This window comes from Chenopodium album, chromosome 1 (assembly GCF_948465745.1).
Source record: "Chenopodium album chromosome 1, dcCheAlbu1.1, whole genome shotgun sequence".
NCBI classification, from domain to species: domain Eukaryota; kingdom Viridiplantae; phylum Streptophyta; class Magnoliopsida; order Caryophyllales; family Amaranthaceae; genus Chenopodium; species Chenopodium album.
In genome coordinates this window covers 77,993,474-78,009,292 of record NC_137834.1, presented here as the reverse complement: position 1 = coordinate 78,009,292, position 15,819 = coordinate 77,993,474, and the positions used below count along the sequence as shown (strand labels likewise).

The following is a 15,819-nucleotide window of genomic DNA, read 5'->3' as shown; positions in this document are numbered from 1 at the left end:
CCACTGACACAAATTGCCACCCCTATTCCCAATATTCAATCCCAGGATTTTGCATAAACTGAGATAAAATGTGTACAGAATATGCTAAATCAGGCCTAGTAACAGACAAACAAATCAGTCGACCTATGAGGTGACGATATTTCTCAATATCGTAAAAATACTCTCCATGTGATAGTGCTAACTTGTGATTTTGTTCCATAGGGAACTCTGCAGGTTTAGCATCAAGTAAACCAGCTTCAGTAATAATATCCAGCGCATACTTCCTCTGGCAAATAAAAATTTCCTGTTTATTCTGGGCTACCTCTAGCCCCAAAAAATATTTCAACACTCCAAGATCTTTCATCTTGAAACAATCTTCCAGATATGATTTAAAACTGAGCATAGCATTTTTATCGTTGTCTGCAACAATTAAATCATCGACATACACCAACACATTAAGCTGCATTTTACCCTTTGTCGGAGTAAATAAAGAATAATCATAATATGACTGTTTAAAGCCATACTGTTTCAAAGCTGTAGCAAGCTTTGCAAACCAGCAACGAGGAGCTTGTTTAAGCCCGTATAATGATTTCTTCATCCTGCAAACTTTGTCAAAATTATCTTTCTCAAAACCAGGAGAAATTTTCATATATACCTCTTCTTCCAAATCACCATGAAGAAACGCATTATGGACGTCCATTTGATGGACTTCCCAATTTTTCACCGCCGCTACTGCAAGAAAAGTTCAAACTGTAACAATTTTTGCTACCGAAGCAAACGTCTCATTGTAGTCTAGACCTTCAACCTGATGATTGCCAAAGACAACTAGCCTTGCCTTCAATCTCTGCAAATTCCCATGCTCATCATATTTTTCTTTGTACACCCACTTGCTCCAGAGTGCCTTTTTACCAGGTGGTAATTTTTCTAGCACCCAAGTACCCTGTTCTTCAAATGCCTGTATCTCATCTGCCATTGCCTTTCTCCAACCCTCGTGTTTCATGGCCTCCCTAAAACTTTTGGGTTCATTCCCTTCTGTAATAGCAGCAATATATTTTCTATGTTTCACAGAAAATCGGTGAGAATCAACAAAATGTGTTATAGGATAAACAGTACCTGAGGGAGATGATGTCACGAGTGAACTCTGAGTTGGTGTAGATGGACTTTTATTCTGTATAGTAAGCGTCACATAATCACGGAGTTTAATCGAGGGATACTTCGGTCTCATGCCTTTTCCCAAAGCTGTGACGCTTGCAAGTGTGGCGCGGCTGCTGGGTTTGCTCATCACCCAGTCCGCCCTCCAAGACCCCTGTACCAGCTACGGCAGAGGGCCCAGCACGCTGATTTGTGTGGCTGGCAGTCTCCTCCGCAAGCTGGTTGTGGGCAGCCTCTTCAGACCGCAAGTCATTTGCAGTGTGGTCTGATCCCCCGTCCTCACACGCTGCATCATCTCCCAAATACCCGTCTACATACTCCTCACCATTACCCAAATGTCCCTCATTAATTGCACTGCCAGTTTCATCATCACATGCCCCCTCAACTTCACCCACTAAGCTGCTAGGAACAAAATTAGGAGGTGTCACTACAAGAAAACAGCTTAATTACGACGGAAAAATTCCGTCGAAAACACCCTGTTTTCCGTCGAAAATCGTGTTTCCGACGGAATTCCTTCGGAACGTGTCGTCGTAATAGTATTTGTCGGAAAATCGACCTTTTCCTACGGAATTTCCGTCGAAAACACTTTTCCGACAGATTTTAGCATCAGAAGAGGTTTTCAAGGTACGGAAAAGTCCGTCGGAAAATCCTTTTAAAAAAACCAAAAAAAAAAAAGCCAGCACCACCCCCACCACCATCAGCCCCCACCGCTAAACCGCCACCTTCACCACAACAAATTAAATACAAAAACTAAATTAAACCCCCACCACCATCAGCCTGCACCACCCCCACTACCATCAGCCCCCACAACCACCACCGGCCACCCTAAGCGAACCTAAACCCTGACCAAAACTAACCAAAACCCCACCACCCAAACCTAAACCCAAACTCTGACCACCACCCACCACCAAGTTCAGTTGCCACTGCCCACCCAACCACAACCCCAAACCTAGTAGCCCCACCCTCCCACACACTCAGACCCCGCCCAACCCTCAAACCCGATCCCAAATCCCCACCCAACCCCCAAACCCGATCCCAGTAGCCCACCCTCCCACACACCCAGATCCCCACCCAACCCCAAATCCCCACCCAACCCCCAAACCCGATCCCAGTAGCCCACCCTCCCACACACCCAGATCCCCACCCAACCCCAAACCCTAACCTACTAGCCCATAAAAACCTCCCACACCCAGATACCCACCCACCCCAAACCCTAACCAACCACCGGTCCGCCACCCATCCACCACATTCAATAGTAATTAAACCCAAAAATTAAAAAAAAAAACACAAACCATACAAATTCACAGCCCATAAATTAACAAAAAAAAAACAAATAAAACCAAGAAAACATACCTATATTACCATTTTTCCTTTGAATTTCACTCGAATATGGTTTCATACGGTCAAATTCGACCATGAAACCTTTAGATCTAAGGATTTCAAGCTCGAATTTGACCGTAACAACCATTACTTGAAGATGATGTTCGACATTTGATTGGTAGAGGGGAAAGAAGATGAGGGAAAGAGAAGATGAAAGAGAAGAAGAACTGCAGAGGAGAAAGAAGAGGAAAGATAGAGGAGGAGGAGGAAAGAGAAAGACGGCGGAGAAGGAGGAGATAGGGCGCCACAGAGGAGGAGGAAAGAGAAAAGGAGAAGGAGGAAAGAGGAGAAGGAAGGAGGAAAGAAGAAGAAAGAAGCGGCGCCCACTTATTAGGGTTATGAGATATTTTTAAAAAAATATTATTTTAATGATTCCGACGGAAAAATCCGCCGAAAATCATTAATTTTCCGACGGAATTGAAATCCGTCGGAAAATAGGTAATTTCCGACGGATATAAAATCCGTAGTAAATTACCTATTTTCCGACAGATTTTCCTACGAAATTGATGAATTCGTCGGAAATTTTCGACGAAATATAAATCCGTCGGAAATTTTAGTTTTTCCGACGGATTTACATGTCCGTCGGAAGCAATCCGTCGGAATTCAGGTGATTTCTAGTAGTGTGTAGGTGGAGACATAAACGGGAAATCTTGTTCCAAAAACCGCACATCCCTCGAAACAAAAAATTCTTTGGACTTTAAATCATAGACTTTCCACCCCTTTTTTCCGAAAGGATACCCAACAAAGACACACTTCCGACTTCTACTAGCAAATTTATCCCCTTTACTCCGTAGATTATATGCAAAATATAAACACCCAAACACCCGAATATGCTCATATGAAGGTTGTTTGTTGAATAAAATTTGGAAAGGAGTTTTATAATCAAGTAAACGAGAAGTTCGGTTAATTAAGTGACAAGCCGCTTGTACACACTCCCCCCAAAATTTGATAGGTAAATTAGCTTGAAATCGCAGGGCTCTATGTAGACACCCATTTGTGTCTCCCCAAAACCAAACCCAGTGATGAATTACTTTCACGTCGAACCATAATCGAATGAGGTGAACGTGTGAAAAGTCTAGTGTTGCGGTTAGTTTTTGTTAAAATTCTTTCTTTCTGTTTTCGAAAACTCACTCTATTTTATGAAAACGACCATTCCAGTTTAGTTTGGTCCATGATAAGGGTCCAATAATGGTGTAGTTGGATGGGGCTTGAAAAGACCTTTCCAACGATATATTATAAGCCCAATTCCGATGAATATTGAGGAAGTTATGGCCAAAATACTAAACTGGGCCCAAACCGGATTTTACTTACGACCCAATGATCATGAGGAGGGTCCAAAGGTTTAATCCTATTCCTAAACTAATTAGGATTGATTAGAATCTTCTGTAAGTTTCTAAAATATCTTAATTATCCTTTTTTTAAAAGATAAGATTAAGGAATTTGATTTAAATATAAACTTTCCTTTTTTTATAAAACTTTCCTTTTTTAAAGTCCTAATTCTATTCGGATTTAAACATGTTCAAAGACAGTCAGATATTATTTTCGTACCTCATATTTTTATCCAAATTTTATATGGTTGGATAGATCTTGAAATTATCTTTCCAATGATATATTATAATATTAAATCCGAGCTATCACGAAAAAGATATGAATAAGATATCAAACTCTATCCAAAACTGACACCGTCTCACTATTTCGTTCATATCTTTTTATTCGACAATATATTTTAATCTGATTCCAATTGGGTTAGAAAGTAGACTTCAAGATATTTCCAACGACATCTTATTCATCTTATTCCAATTCCTGGATCAAAAGATATGATAAAACAAAATCCGCAAAAACTGCTGTCTACGAGTTTTATTTCGATTCGAATTTGGATTCTTTTCTTAATTCTTCGACCCTCTTTTTTTCCTATAAATAGAGGTCATATCTCCCCTTTTTCAATAACTAACTCTCATCAAGATTTTCTTGATTATTCTCTCTCTCTTTCCTTTTCTAAACTTTGCTTTTTAATACAAAATTCCGCATTCGCAAGATCTTGATACACCTAGCCATATTCGAAGTTGCCTTCGCCCTAGACGTGAAAGGTTTTAATTTCTGAGGGTTTGGTCCCAAATCTCTATTTCAATTATTTAATTTAATTGCTTTGATTATTATTTTCCTTGAAGTTACTGACGTGTGTATTTTGTTATTAGAAAGAGGTACGAGGCATCAAAGTAAGTACTTTAATTGATTAATTGATATTATGATGTAGAAATCATGTTTATATTGTTATTATGATATTCCTAGTATCATGTCTAGGTTAATTTTAATATTAAATATGATTGCTATGATACCTTTTATTCTCTTCCTAATATTTATGATTGTTAGTATCATGTTAGGGTTAAAGATCTGATTTTTATTGCTTAGTGACATGCTAGGGTTTGTTATTAATCTTGTTAGTATCATGCCTAGGATCTTGCTATGTTCATTGTGCTTTAATATTAATATGAACATGAATATGATTATGATTATAATTGTTATAATGATTGATTATAATTGTTATAATGATTATGAATATTATTATTTTGATGATTATTTTATTTATGATAATTATTTCAATTAATATTAATATGATGATTATTTTCTTTTATGATTATTATCATGATTATTTCAATTATAATTTATTTTTATGATGATGATTATTTATTATGTTGCTTGATGATTTATTTATTTATTGCTTGATCACACCTTTTTATGCATGTTTAAAGGGAACTTGGTACTTGTAATCACGCTTAATAAGATAATTAATAATCTTGTTAGGTTAATTATGATTATAATTCAAGTGATCGCCAATAATAGTTTGTTTGTGCATTAAATTCAACCAACATAGATTAAACAGGTTTAGGGTTAATCCTATTGATTGTATGTTAGTCAGAAAGCGCACATGAATACGATCAGAATAAAGTAGAGGCCTATTATTAGGGCAGGTTCAATCTCTTTTAGGTTGGATTTGTACCATCATCCCTGAACCCTTATTTGGTTCATGACCTTATGGAGTTGACGATCTCTTGGATCGTTAAGGGGTGTAACCTTCACCTCGTGAACGGTTTACAAGTTCCTTAAAAACTTGTTGGTGACTCTTTTGCTCTATCTTCTTCCCTTTTGGACGCCACCGTACTTTAGTGTATGATCATAGTGGGGTTCGAGCTAGTGGGATTTTTAAGGCTTGAAATTATTCCCTACACTCTAGCTACATTCAAAATGTGTTGATGTTTTCACTCAACCCTCCCATTTTGTTGAGGCGTGCCTACACATGATGTCTCAAAATATATCCCATGCTTAAAAAAAACTCCTTCAAAGAATTAAACTCCGTACCATTGTCACTACGCACAATTTTAATTTCTTGAGAAAATTGACGTTTCACAATAGCAACAAAATTATAAAACATGTATTCAACCTCCGTTTTATTTCTCAATAAATATGTCCACACACCCCTAGAATAATCATCAACAATAGTTAAAAAATAATAAGACCCAAAGGACGATGAAGTCTTGTAAGGCCCCCACAAATCTAAATGCACTAGTTCAAATATCCGACTAGCTTTATTCTGACTCAAAGGAAAACTACTCCTATGTTGTTTTGCCCTAGGACATACATCAAAAGATTTAAATTTACTACTACGACTCACAAACGAAAGTTGCTCAAGAACTTTTCCCGAAGGATGTCCCAAACGTTGATGCCACAACTTTGTAGATTGATCCCTATCTGTCTTCAAAGTCTTCACTGTTGGAACACCTTGGAAATAATAAAGTCCATTCACACGTTCACCCGCTCCAATCACCTTCCTCGTCATTAGGTCCTGTATAACACAAAGTTTGTTAGTAAATTGCATAATGCAATTTGATTCATAACTTAATTGAGTTGCGGAAATTAAATTGCAATTCAATTGAGGCACATAAAGAACGTTTGTAAGCATCAAGCCGCCATCTAATGTGACTGTGCCAATCTTAGAAGCCTTAGCATAATTTCCATCCGGCAATCTCACCGGTCAGTGAATCACATTCTTCACATTCGTCAAATAAGAGAGATCACAAGTCACATGATTTGAGGCTCTAATGTCAATTATCCAACCCAAATCGTGCTTACCATGCAATTTAGGCTTAATGGAGTTCAAGTGATCAAGAAGATGCTGAATTTGAGCAGCGGAGACCCCCGCAAGGGCTGCAACATCAGTCGAGGATGGGGCAGAGCTGCTCCTAGGTTTCGAACCACCCTGCCCCCTGTCTTGTTCGCACGCACATTGGAGGTAGACCCTCTGCCTCGACCCCCTACACGGCCACCACCACGGCCTGCTGCTGAGCCGCCTCTGCCTGGACCATGGCCCCCTCGAGGCTGGTCACCCCACCAATCCGAAAACCCGTGAAGTTGAAAACACGTAGCTTCTTCATGTCCTTCATGATTACAATGGACACAAAATTTGTCAAAGTTGTCACGAGCTTTAGCCTTCGGTTCTGACTGGAGTTTGAAGGCTACAGCGTTATCACGAGGCGTCTCCCCACCACGTAGCTGCTCCGCTTTAACGAGCTGTTGATAATCTCTATCAACACCCGGGAGAGGCTCTTGGGCCAAAAGTTGGCCTCTAATCGCTGCATATGCATGCATCATCTAAGCCGATTAGAAAGTGATGCACATAATCGGCTTCTCTGATTTTCTCTACCTGAGCCACAACGTTGCACTTGCACTCACCACAAGAGCAATGTGGGACGGACACATACGTTGTCAATTCATCCCAAATTTTAGCCAATCGGCCAAAGTACACAGCCACAGGCTCGCTCGACCCTTGCTTGCATTCACCCAATGATCGCTTCAATTGACACACTCGAGTGCCACTGACTACACAAAACCTGTTCTTCAAATTATTCCACAGCAAGCAAGCATCATTATAGTCCTCAATTGTTGAACGGACAATCGGATCCAAGGTATTTGACAACCAAGAAACCAACATGGAATGAACGGCCACCCAATCCTCAAGTTTCTCAGATTTGGTTGGTTTCACAACGGTGCCGTCAATGAAACCGAACTTTCTCTTAGCTTTTAGAGTCGTCCTCACAGCCCTAGCCCATTCATCATAGTTATCACCCCGAAGTTGAATAGGGGTAATCACATTGCCTGGTGCGTCACTCGAACCTAGGTGAAAAGTCAAGTCGACCTTCGATTTTCCTCCATCTCCCCTTGACATATCTCACGCACAAAGGAAAAAAAATTGATTTGATTTGAAACTCATGTAAACAATTCACAACTACAAACGAACTTTATGAAAAACAATGTTTTTAGAGAAAAGAAATTTTTTGGATCTCACAAGGCTCTTGATACCATGCTAAAATATAATGAATAATATTCTCTGTAATTCACATTCAACATAATCGGCCACATACAATTATATATAGGCTAGGATACTTGGAGGGCAAGACCAAATAACCTAAAAATATTCACAAGATATTCTAAGATATATATCCCAATATTCACAATATTTATCTTTCCTAATAGTATAGCGGCAATTCAGTACATGTTATAAATTCAACTTTAGGAAAAGGTAGAGGTGATAAAAAATCGGGCCGGACCGGGCCTTAATACAATTTCTCGTGCCCAAACCCGTAAAAAAGTGGTGGCCCAAAACGGGCTTTTCGAGTTTTTTAACTAAAAATGCGTTTTTTTTTTAAGATCAGGCTAGCGGGCCGGGCTAATATTGATCACCTCTAGGAAAAGGTTAAAGGTTCTCTCTTTCAACCAAAATTGTATAAACACTCTTCCGCTGCATGTTTTTTTTTTTTTTTTTTTAATTCAAATTGTTTGGTAGCATTAGTTGCCAAGTAAAGTAGTACGAGTACTATTGATATCTGAAAATAAAGGTGCTTGCATTAGTACCAACTTGATTTAAGTCCAAAATGATCTAAGGTACTTGCCAAACACTAAATAATTATTTAACGTGCCTTAAAATTTCAGCACCTTATCATTTAATAAGATGACAAAAATGAGTTGTCAAATAGAGCCATTATGTACAATCCTTAATATCAATGGAACTCATTTCTCATTTATTTGTGGATATGGTTAACGCATTATTAGTGAACCACGTAAAATCTATGTTCTTATTTTGTTTTATTCTTGCATTTTTCATAACACATGAATTATGCCACGCTCACAAATATAGATTCGAGTCTTGGCAATAATGTATCACAATACAACTTATAAGAGAGTTTATTGTTTTGCTCCTTTTACCTTCCTATTCTCTTTGTAAATCTTTAGCAAATCAAGTTTATCGACGTCTTGGAAATTGGAATGAAACATCATCGTCCAAGATATTACTTCAAACTGATGTAACTCAATGATAGATTGTCGCCTTCTCTTGCAACTCAATAATCTTATAATCAAGAATTTAAGCCTTCTACTGAGAAAAATAAGCAAACTAAATCTAAATTGGATTTGTTGACATCATGACATTATTAAACTTGACTGGAAGAGAACAAAGGATAATACAATCAATCAATCAATCAATCAAAGCCTTAATCCCAAAAGTGGGGTCGGCTAACATGAACCAAATTTGATTATTCCGTGTAGTCATCAACATAAATCTTTCTCCTCCATCCCTTACGATCCAAAACTTCATCCTCACGTAAATCCATGCACTTCATATCCTTCCTCACTCCTTCCAACCAAGTCATCTTTGGTCTCCCTCTTCCTCGTTTAATCCCTCCATGGTCCCACTCTTCCACTCTTCGCACCGGTGCACCCTCGGGTCTCCGTCTTACATGTCCAAACCAACGCAGACGATTTTCCCTTAATTTATCTACAATGCCCGCCACACCTACTTTCTTGCGAATAACCTCATTTCTGATTCTATCTCTTAAAGTGTTTCCACACATCCACCTTAACATGCGCATTTCCGTAACCTCCATCTTTTTAATATGCTCTTTCTTAGAAGCCCAACATTCTGTACCATAGAGCAACACTGGTCTTATGGCAGTCCTGTAGAATTTTCCCTTCAACTTTAAGGGAATGTTGCGGTCGCATAACACTCCCGTGGCCGCTCTCCATTTAAGCCACCCTGACTTAATCCTGTGGGTCACGTCTTGATCAATGTCACCATTCTTCTGGATGATCGACCCTAGGTACTTAAAACATTCACTCATGGTCAAATCCTTTCCATCCAAACTCACCACTTCATTGCTTGTCCCCCTCTGAGTGCCAAAACGACATACCAAATATTCAGTCTTACTCCGACTTAGCTTAAACCCTCTAGATTCCAACCTTTGCCTCCATTGCTCCAACTTGACATTAACCCCATCCTTAGTCTCATCCACCAAAACGATATCATCTGCGAACAGCATACACCATGGAACCTCATCTTGAATTGGTCTAGTTAATTCATCTAGAACCGTTGCAAAAAGAAAAGGGCTTAATGCAGACCCTTGATGCAATCCGATTGTAATAGGGAAATCTTTTGTCAACCCTCCGCATGTCCTCACATTTGTTGACACATCCCGATACATATCCTTAACTAGGTCTACATACCTTCGTGGGATACCTTTCTTCAACATTGCCCACCAAAGTATCTCTCTTGGCACCTTGTCATATGCCTTCTCTAAATCAATAAAGACCATATGAAGATCTTTCTTCTTTACCCTATAAAACTCCATCATTTGTCTTATCAAATGGATTGCCTCCATAGTAGATCTCCCAGGCATAAAACCAAATTGGTTATCTGAAATGCTTGTGCATGCCCTCAACCTTTGTTCAATCACCCTTTCCCACAACTTCATAGTATGGCTCATAAGCTTAATTCCTCGATAGTTAGAACAATCTTGAGCGTCTCCTTTGTTTTTATAAACCGGGACCAAGGTGCTCTTCCTCCAATCTTGTGGGATCCTTGTAGCCGTCCATATCTTGTTGAAAAGGTTTGTTAACCAATCAATACCAATCTTACCCAAACACCTCCACACCTCTATCGGTACCCCATCAGGGCCAACCGCCTTCTTAGGTTTCATCTTCCTCAGTGCAATCTCCACCTCTACTCTCCTAATCCTTCGCACATACTCCATGTTGATTTCTTCATCACTCATAGAGGTATCTCCTATCACAACTCCATTACTTCCATTAAATAATTCATCGAAGTACCCCTTCCACCTGTCCTTGATGCCCTCCTCTTGCACTAGGACCATTTGGTTCTTATCTTTGACACACTTCACCATGCCAATATCCTTCCTTGCCTCTTGTCTTCTCTTTGCCATCTTATAAATGATCCGAACAAAGGATAATACACTTTACAAAAATCCTTTTTCTTGGAAGCTCTTGATGCAATCGTCGAACATTTGTGGAATGCTTTTGAAACCTGGGAATCCTAGCTGCATAATCTTGCTAGTGTCCATGCTGTGTGGAAAATCATTTCCTTCAGTACTGCCTTGCCTAAAATACCATAAAAATAATGTTATCATGAAAAAAATCCTTAAGATTAGCAGATGCCATTTGGGGTCCTTGCAACAATTAAACTTACTTGCATTCAAATGGATACATAGGATACTTATCCTTGAGCATCTTCATGATATCTGACCAGTGAGCAACTGAGCTCGAACATATCAACCGTCCTGATGCTTTGGTTTCCTCCATTGCTAAAATGTGTGCAGCGATTACATCATCTATGTGAACAAATCCTATAACAAGTTTTGGATACTCTCCTAGAGCACCTGGTTCAAAAAGCCACAAAACATACAGGTCAGGCTGGCTAAGTTGCATTTATCCAGTGAAATTATAGCAAACGATTGACAGTGAGACAGAAAGGTTGTTTCTCAAGCAGCACCACTCAGATTTGTAAACTTAGTACCAGAGAATTTCTTTGGATGTTCGTAAGGTTATCTTCTTAACATCATATCTAATGTACTTAATGTGCCTCATCTAGGTTGCACGGAAACGGAAAACGGAAACGGAGACGGGGAAACGGAGAATCGGGGAAACGGAAATTTTAAAATTATGGGAAACGGGGACACATTAAAAATACATAAATAAATACATTTAATCAGAATAAAATACCAAATAAACTTGCAAAAAAATAAAAACAAACAGATACTTTGCTCTGTAAATTGCAAGAACTCCTTTTTTTCCAAATTAACTACAAGAAAAACATCAAATTAGTGAAATCGTTTGGTGGTAGTTAGATCGACTTTGTTCTAGCTAGGCGGTGATGGCAGCAAACATGGATCTCCAAAGCATGGAAACGACAATTATAGAAACAACTCAAATAACTATGCTGCTTGACTGCTCGTAATTTGTGAATATAAGGGTTTAATTGCTTTCTATTAAAGGGGAAACGCTTATTTATATCCTTAATTAAGTTTCCCACAGGTTTTCGAACTGTTAAATTATGCGAGACGCTTCACAAAACAAGGAAACTCCATAAGCCGTTTCGAAACGGGTTTCGAAACGTAAGAGGTTTCGGAAACGATACGTGGCTAAAATTAAGAGTTTCCGTGCTTCATTGTGGCTCATAATGATGCGTTTCGCTTATGATTAGCTAACAGTCATGACACAGCTGATAGCCTGATACTATGAATTGAACCTAGATACTGAACAACAGGAAGGTTACTTTCTTGCAGAATGCAATAGATGAAACCTTTTATGATCTTTCATGAGAATCTCAGTCTATTTTGATGATTCCTTCTTTTTTTTTTTGGCAAATTACTTCAATCTAATGAATTTTCATGGGAGATAATAGTCTAGGCTATCTGAAAAGTACAAATGCATCAGTATATTTTTGTTATGGACTTTTGGATTCATAATATGTTCGAGTGAAGAGAGAAATTTCACCTTTAGTAAGTGACAGTATGAGTTCCAGTGTGCTTGTGGGCTGTGAAGTTAGCAATGGACCGACCACAAATGATGGATTCACCGCCACTAGATCAAGACCACTCTCTTTAGCTACTTCCCATGCCGCCATTTCTCCTAATGTCTTTGCATGTGCATACCACAGCTGCATCCAATAGCGGAAACAGTATACTTTAACTAGATCACTGATAAGCTAGCTGAGTGTAATTACACAATTCAGTACTTAAAGAACGAGTTACCATACATTGTATCGCTTGCAGTACTCAGGATCACTCCAATGTGACTCATTCAGGGGAGACACTAGAGATGCATCATCTCGGTATCGTATAGCAGAGCAGGATGATGTTAGCACAACCCTCTTTACAGAATTTGCCTTCTTGAATGAACTAAGCACATTCAAAGTCCCTTTAATACCTGGATCAATCAACAAAGTCTACATTTTTTGTTAGTTATTTTATGAGCTTAGTTCTTTTGAGCTAGGTCCAATTGATCTCCAAGATTTACATGCAAAATAAATCAAGACTTTGCAATGGTATAATTAACAACTACGATAATAAATATTATCAAGGCCGTTTCTGAGATTTCGGAGGCCCTGGGGCGAAGTAAGATATGGGGCCCTATCTATACTTTTTCGGTTTTATATTGCAACACTTTATCCAAAAAGCTCTCATATTTTTAGTCAAAGTGTTGCAATTTATTTATTTTTTTATAATGATGTATTCCGCTCCCTCCGTCCCTTTTTTACATTCCTGTTTTTCTTTTTGGGTATTCCAAAATTACATTTCTCCTTTCCTTTTTTAGTAAGTATTTTTTTTCCCAAATATCTCAAATTATCCCTCTTTTTTTGTGAAGTAATTAATGCTCACTCTTATTTTCTTACTCTTACTTTCATATTCTCGCTCCTAAATTTAGATGAATGTGATTGGTTCTTAATTTCCAATACGAGCATGTTATTGGTCCCTTTTTTTTGCAAAGGGTTGATGACATGACATCATTAAATATTAATCTATCTTTGTTTTATTCAAAGACATCATTTAATGTTTTGTACTCCGTACTTCCCATTGTGTTTTGTTTTATTGTTATTTGTTTTATTCTTAGTTCCTTAATTCCCATGTAATTTTACAAATAGGAATGTAAAAAAAGGACGGAGGAAGTATGTTAAAGTATATATATATTTTTTAAATATATGTAGGAGAGGAACATTTTTATTACTTGGAATTAATAGTCTTAATTCAAATTATGTTAAGTAATGAAAAAGTCAGACTAGATACAAATGTCTTAATGTGGGGTGCAATTATATTTAAAAAATACGTAGTAGTAGAACAAATTGATAAATAAGACTATTATAACAAAAATTTGGACGGGAGCACTAGAGCATCATGGAACCACCAGGACACAGAAAGAATTATGTTTACATGTGCACATGAATTATTAATATTATTGATTCTGAAGACTTTTAAGCTCAGCAAAATGGGGCCCTTCTGGTCGTGGGCCTTGGGCAGGCGCCCCGGCTGCCCTGCCTCAAATACGGCACTGAATATTATACAATTGTACTTCCTTCGTTTCACTAAAATCACAACACTTGCCTAATTAAAATGTTTCAATATAATCGTAACACTTCAAATATGTTTAGTAATATCTAATCAAAAAGTTATGTATTATAACAAATGTATTTTCTATAGCCTGCTGCTAGTTCCTTATGGAATATAATGCTAGGAATGTTATAACAGATGCGACAAAGATTAACGAAATAACACAAACAAGAATACATATGTTACGTGATTCGATTAAAGGGGGCTAACTGATTCAAGACACGTTCCAACTAGAAATATATAGATTACAAATCCTAATACATAAAACATCAGACCAAAAACCAATTTAAATGGATAAAATAATATTAAATTAGGCAAAAAAAAAAAAAACTAATCCAGGTTAATTAATTTAATAAAAAAAACTTAAAGTCTTACTTGAACATCATCGGTTTGACTAGGCAGAAAGACAGGGCAAGCAGTGTGGAAAACGCCTAAAACACCATTAATAGCATCATCAAAGCTACCATCAATCAATAAATCAGCTTTATAAAGTGTTAGCCTTTCTTTGGCTCCTTGTAATTCCCACAAAAATCCCACCTTTTCAACATTATCTGGCTAATCAACAAGATTAATTATTAACATAGCTAGATTTTAACAAGTTAAAAATTAAAAGAGTAAAGTTAAATGAAAAATTTGAAAGACGTGGACTATAAAAATTGTGAGAGTTGAGGTTTGGTCGGGGTCTATTTTCGAGCGAGAAAAGAGAGAGTAATACCAGGATCTCGGACAGTGGCACGAACAGTGTTGCCTTGAAGGAGGAGAGATTTAACCAAATAAGAGGCGATGAAGCCGGTAGCCCCCGTCACACAGTATGATGGCATTGTTACTCTTCAATCTCAGTTGTCCTACTTATGACTTTGTGAGTTTGTGTACTTGTCTAATCTGTTTGGATTTTTTTGACAAGAAAAGTACGAGAAGTCTTATTTTACGGGCCGCTTAGCCTTTTTCACTTTTATAAGAGTTACCCAATTATTACTACAGGAATTACTTGTCAAAATTATAAAGCTTATTTTGTTATTTTAAAAGAGGTCACACGGTGTGGCCAGTTACACGGTATAGTCAGTCACACACAAGACAAACTGTTGAATTATACCTTGGGTGTACCTAGCAATCTAGCATCTCGAATTTTGGCTAGTAGATGTCATACCATTAAATAAAATTACTACTCGTATAAGGTTTATATGCCAGGTAGATATGTGCTAGCATTGTATACTGAACCTCATGGATAATATCACAAATTTTTTTATCATCTTAATAGTTATTTATAATATTCCCTCCGTCCACGATTATCTGCACGAAACGTTCTTTTGGCGGACTAATGGGCAAAACTTCTTAAACAACATTATTGAAAATTAAGAGGAGAGATAAGGGTTAATTAATCCAAATTTTAAAACAACACAATTAAGTAGAGGAGAACCACCACCACTCACGACAGCGCTGAACCACCTTGCCACCCCACGAAGCACCAGCACCCACGCAACCCCACGAAGCACCAAAACCCACGCCATCCCACGAACCACCAACACCCACGCCATCCCACGAACCACCAACACCCACGCCATCCCACCCAAACCCACCATGAAACCCAGACCACCGAAACCCCCTACGCAACCCACCGAAACCCACCATGAAACCTAGACCATCAAAACCCCCCACGCAACCCACCAAAACCCAGACCGTTGAAACCCCCCACGCAACCCACACGAAACCCAGACCACAGAAACCCACCAAGAAACCTACCACCCTAGATCTGGAATCGAAACCCACTACAATGGCCACCATGAAAGCCACGAACTCAAAACCGAAATCCACGATGGCCACCACGAAACCCACCGAAATCCTCGATGGCCACCACGAAACC

At 38.4% G+C, this 15,819-nt stretch overlaps 3 protein-coding genes across 4 annotated transcripts; all 3 read right to left on the bottom strand.

The window, feature by feature from the left end:
- Window positions 1–724: 724 nt before the first annotated feature.
- LOC145635949 (uncharacterized) lies at window positions 725–6,346 on the bottom strand. The gene is made up of 3 exons (XM_081687347.1): window positions 6,027–6,346; window positions 1,194–1,530; window positions 725–1,147 (listed from the first exon to the last, which is right to left on the bottom strand). Exons 1-3 carry the CDS (start codon window positions 6,344–6,346, stop codon window positions 725–727), a joined length of 1,080 nt encoding a protein of 359 aa, XP_081543473.1.
- Window positions 6,347–6,663: 317 nt separating this feature from the next.
- LOC145635946 (uncharacterized) lies at window positions 6,664–7,732 on the bottom strand. The gene is made up of 2 exons (XM_081687345.1): window positions 7,240–7,732; window positions 6,664–7,139 (listed from the first exon to the last, which is right to left on the bottom strand). The coding sequence occupies exons 1-2, from the start codon at window positions 7,730–7,732 to the stop codon at window positions 6,664–6,666; spliced, it is 969 nt and encodes a 322-aa protein (XP_081543471.1).
- Window positions 7,733–8,665: 933 nt separating this feature from the next.
- LOC145605046 (tetraketide alpha-pyrone reductase 2-like) lies at window positions 8,666–14,823 on the bottom strand. Of its 2 annotated transcripts, none has more exons than XM_081661163.1 (7): window positions 14,674–14,823; window positions 14,334–14,509; window positions 12,611–12,799; window positions 12,349–12,511; window positions 11,042–11,231; window positions 10,809–10,953; window positions 8,666–8,938 (listed from the first exon to the last, which is right to left on the bottom strand). In XM_081661163.1, the coding sequence occupies exons 1-6, from the start codon at window positions 14,777–14,779 to the stop codon at window positions 10,812–10,814; spliced, it is 966 nt and encodes a 321-aa protein (XP_081517289.1). In that variant the 5' UTR covers window positions 14,780–14,823; the 3' UTR covers window positions 8,666–8,938; window positions 10,809–10,811. The 2 variants fall into 2 exon arrangements, with proteins under 2 accessions (XP_081517289.1, XP_081517219.1); XM_081661093.1 differs by having other exon boundaries at window positions 8,666–9,028; window positions 10,810–10,953.
- Between the last annotated feature and the right edge of the window lie 996 nt (window positions 14,824–15,819).

Excerpts from the sequence above, each read along its gene's own strand:
- LOC145605046 (XM_081661163.1), bottom strand. The coding sequence starts at position 14,779 with ATGCCATCATACTGTGTGACGGGGGCTACCGGCTTCATCGCCTCTTAT. Across the intron at positions 12,512-12,610 it reads AGTACTGCAAGCGATACAAT|CTGTGGTATGCACATGCAAA; the intron begins GTATGGTAACTC and ends TATTGGATGCAG. Across the intron at positions 10,954-11,041 it reads ATGTATCCATTTGAATGCAA|GCAAGGCAGTACTGAAGGAA; the intron begins GTAAGTTTAATT and ends ATGGTATTTTAG.
- LOC145635949 (XM_081687347.1), bottom strand. The coding sequence starts at position 6,346 with ATGACGAGGAAGGTGATTGGAGCGGGTGAACGTGTGAATGGACTTTAT. Across the intron at positions 1,531-6,026 it reads AAGACTTCATCGTCCTTTGG|CTTAGTGGGTGAAGTTGAGG; the intron begins GTCTTATTATTT and ends TGTTCCTAGCAG. Across the intron at positions 1,148-1,193 it reads GGAAAAGGCATGAGACCGAA|AATAAAAGTCCATCTACACC; the intron begins GTATCCCTCGAT and ends CTTACTATACAG.
- LOC145635946 (XM_081687345.1), bottom strand. The coding sequence starts at position 7,732 with ATGTCAAGGGGAGATGGAGGAAAATCGAAGGTCGACTTGACTTTTCAC. Across the intron at positions 7,140-7,239 it reads CGTCCCACATTGCTCTTGTG|CGATTAGAGGCCAACTTTTG; the intron begins GTGAGTGCAAGT and ends ATGCATATGCAG.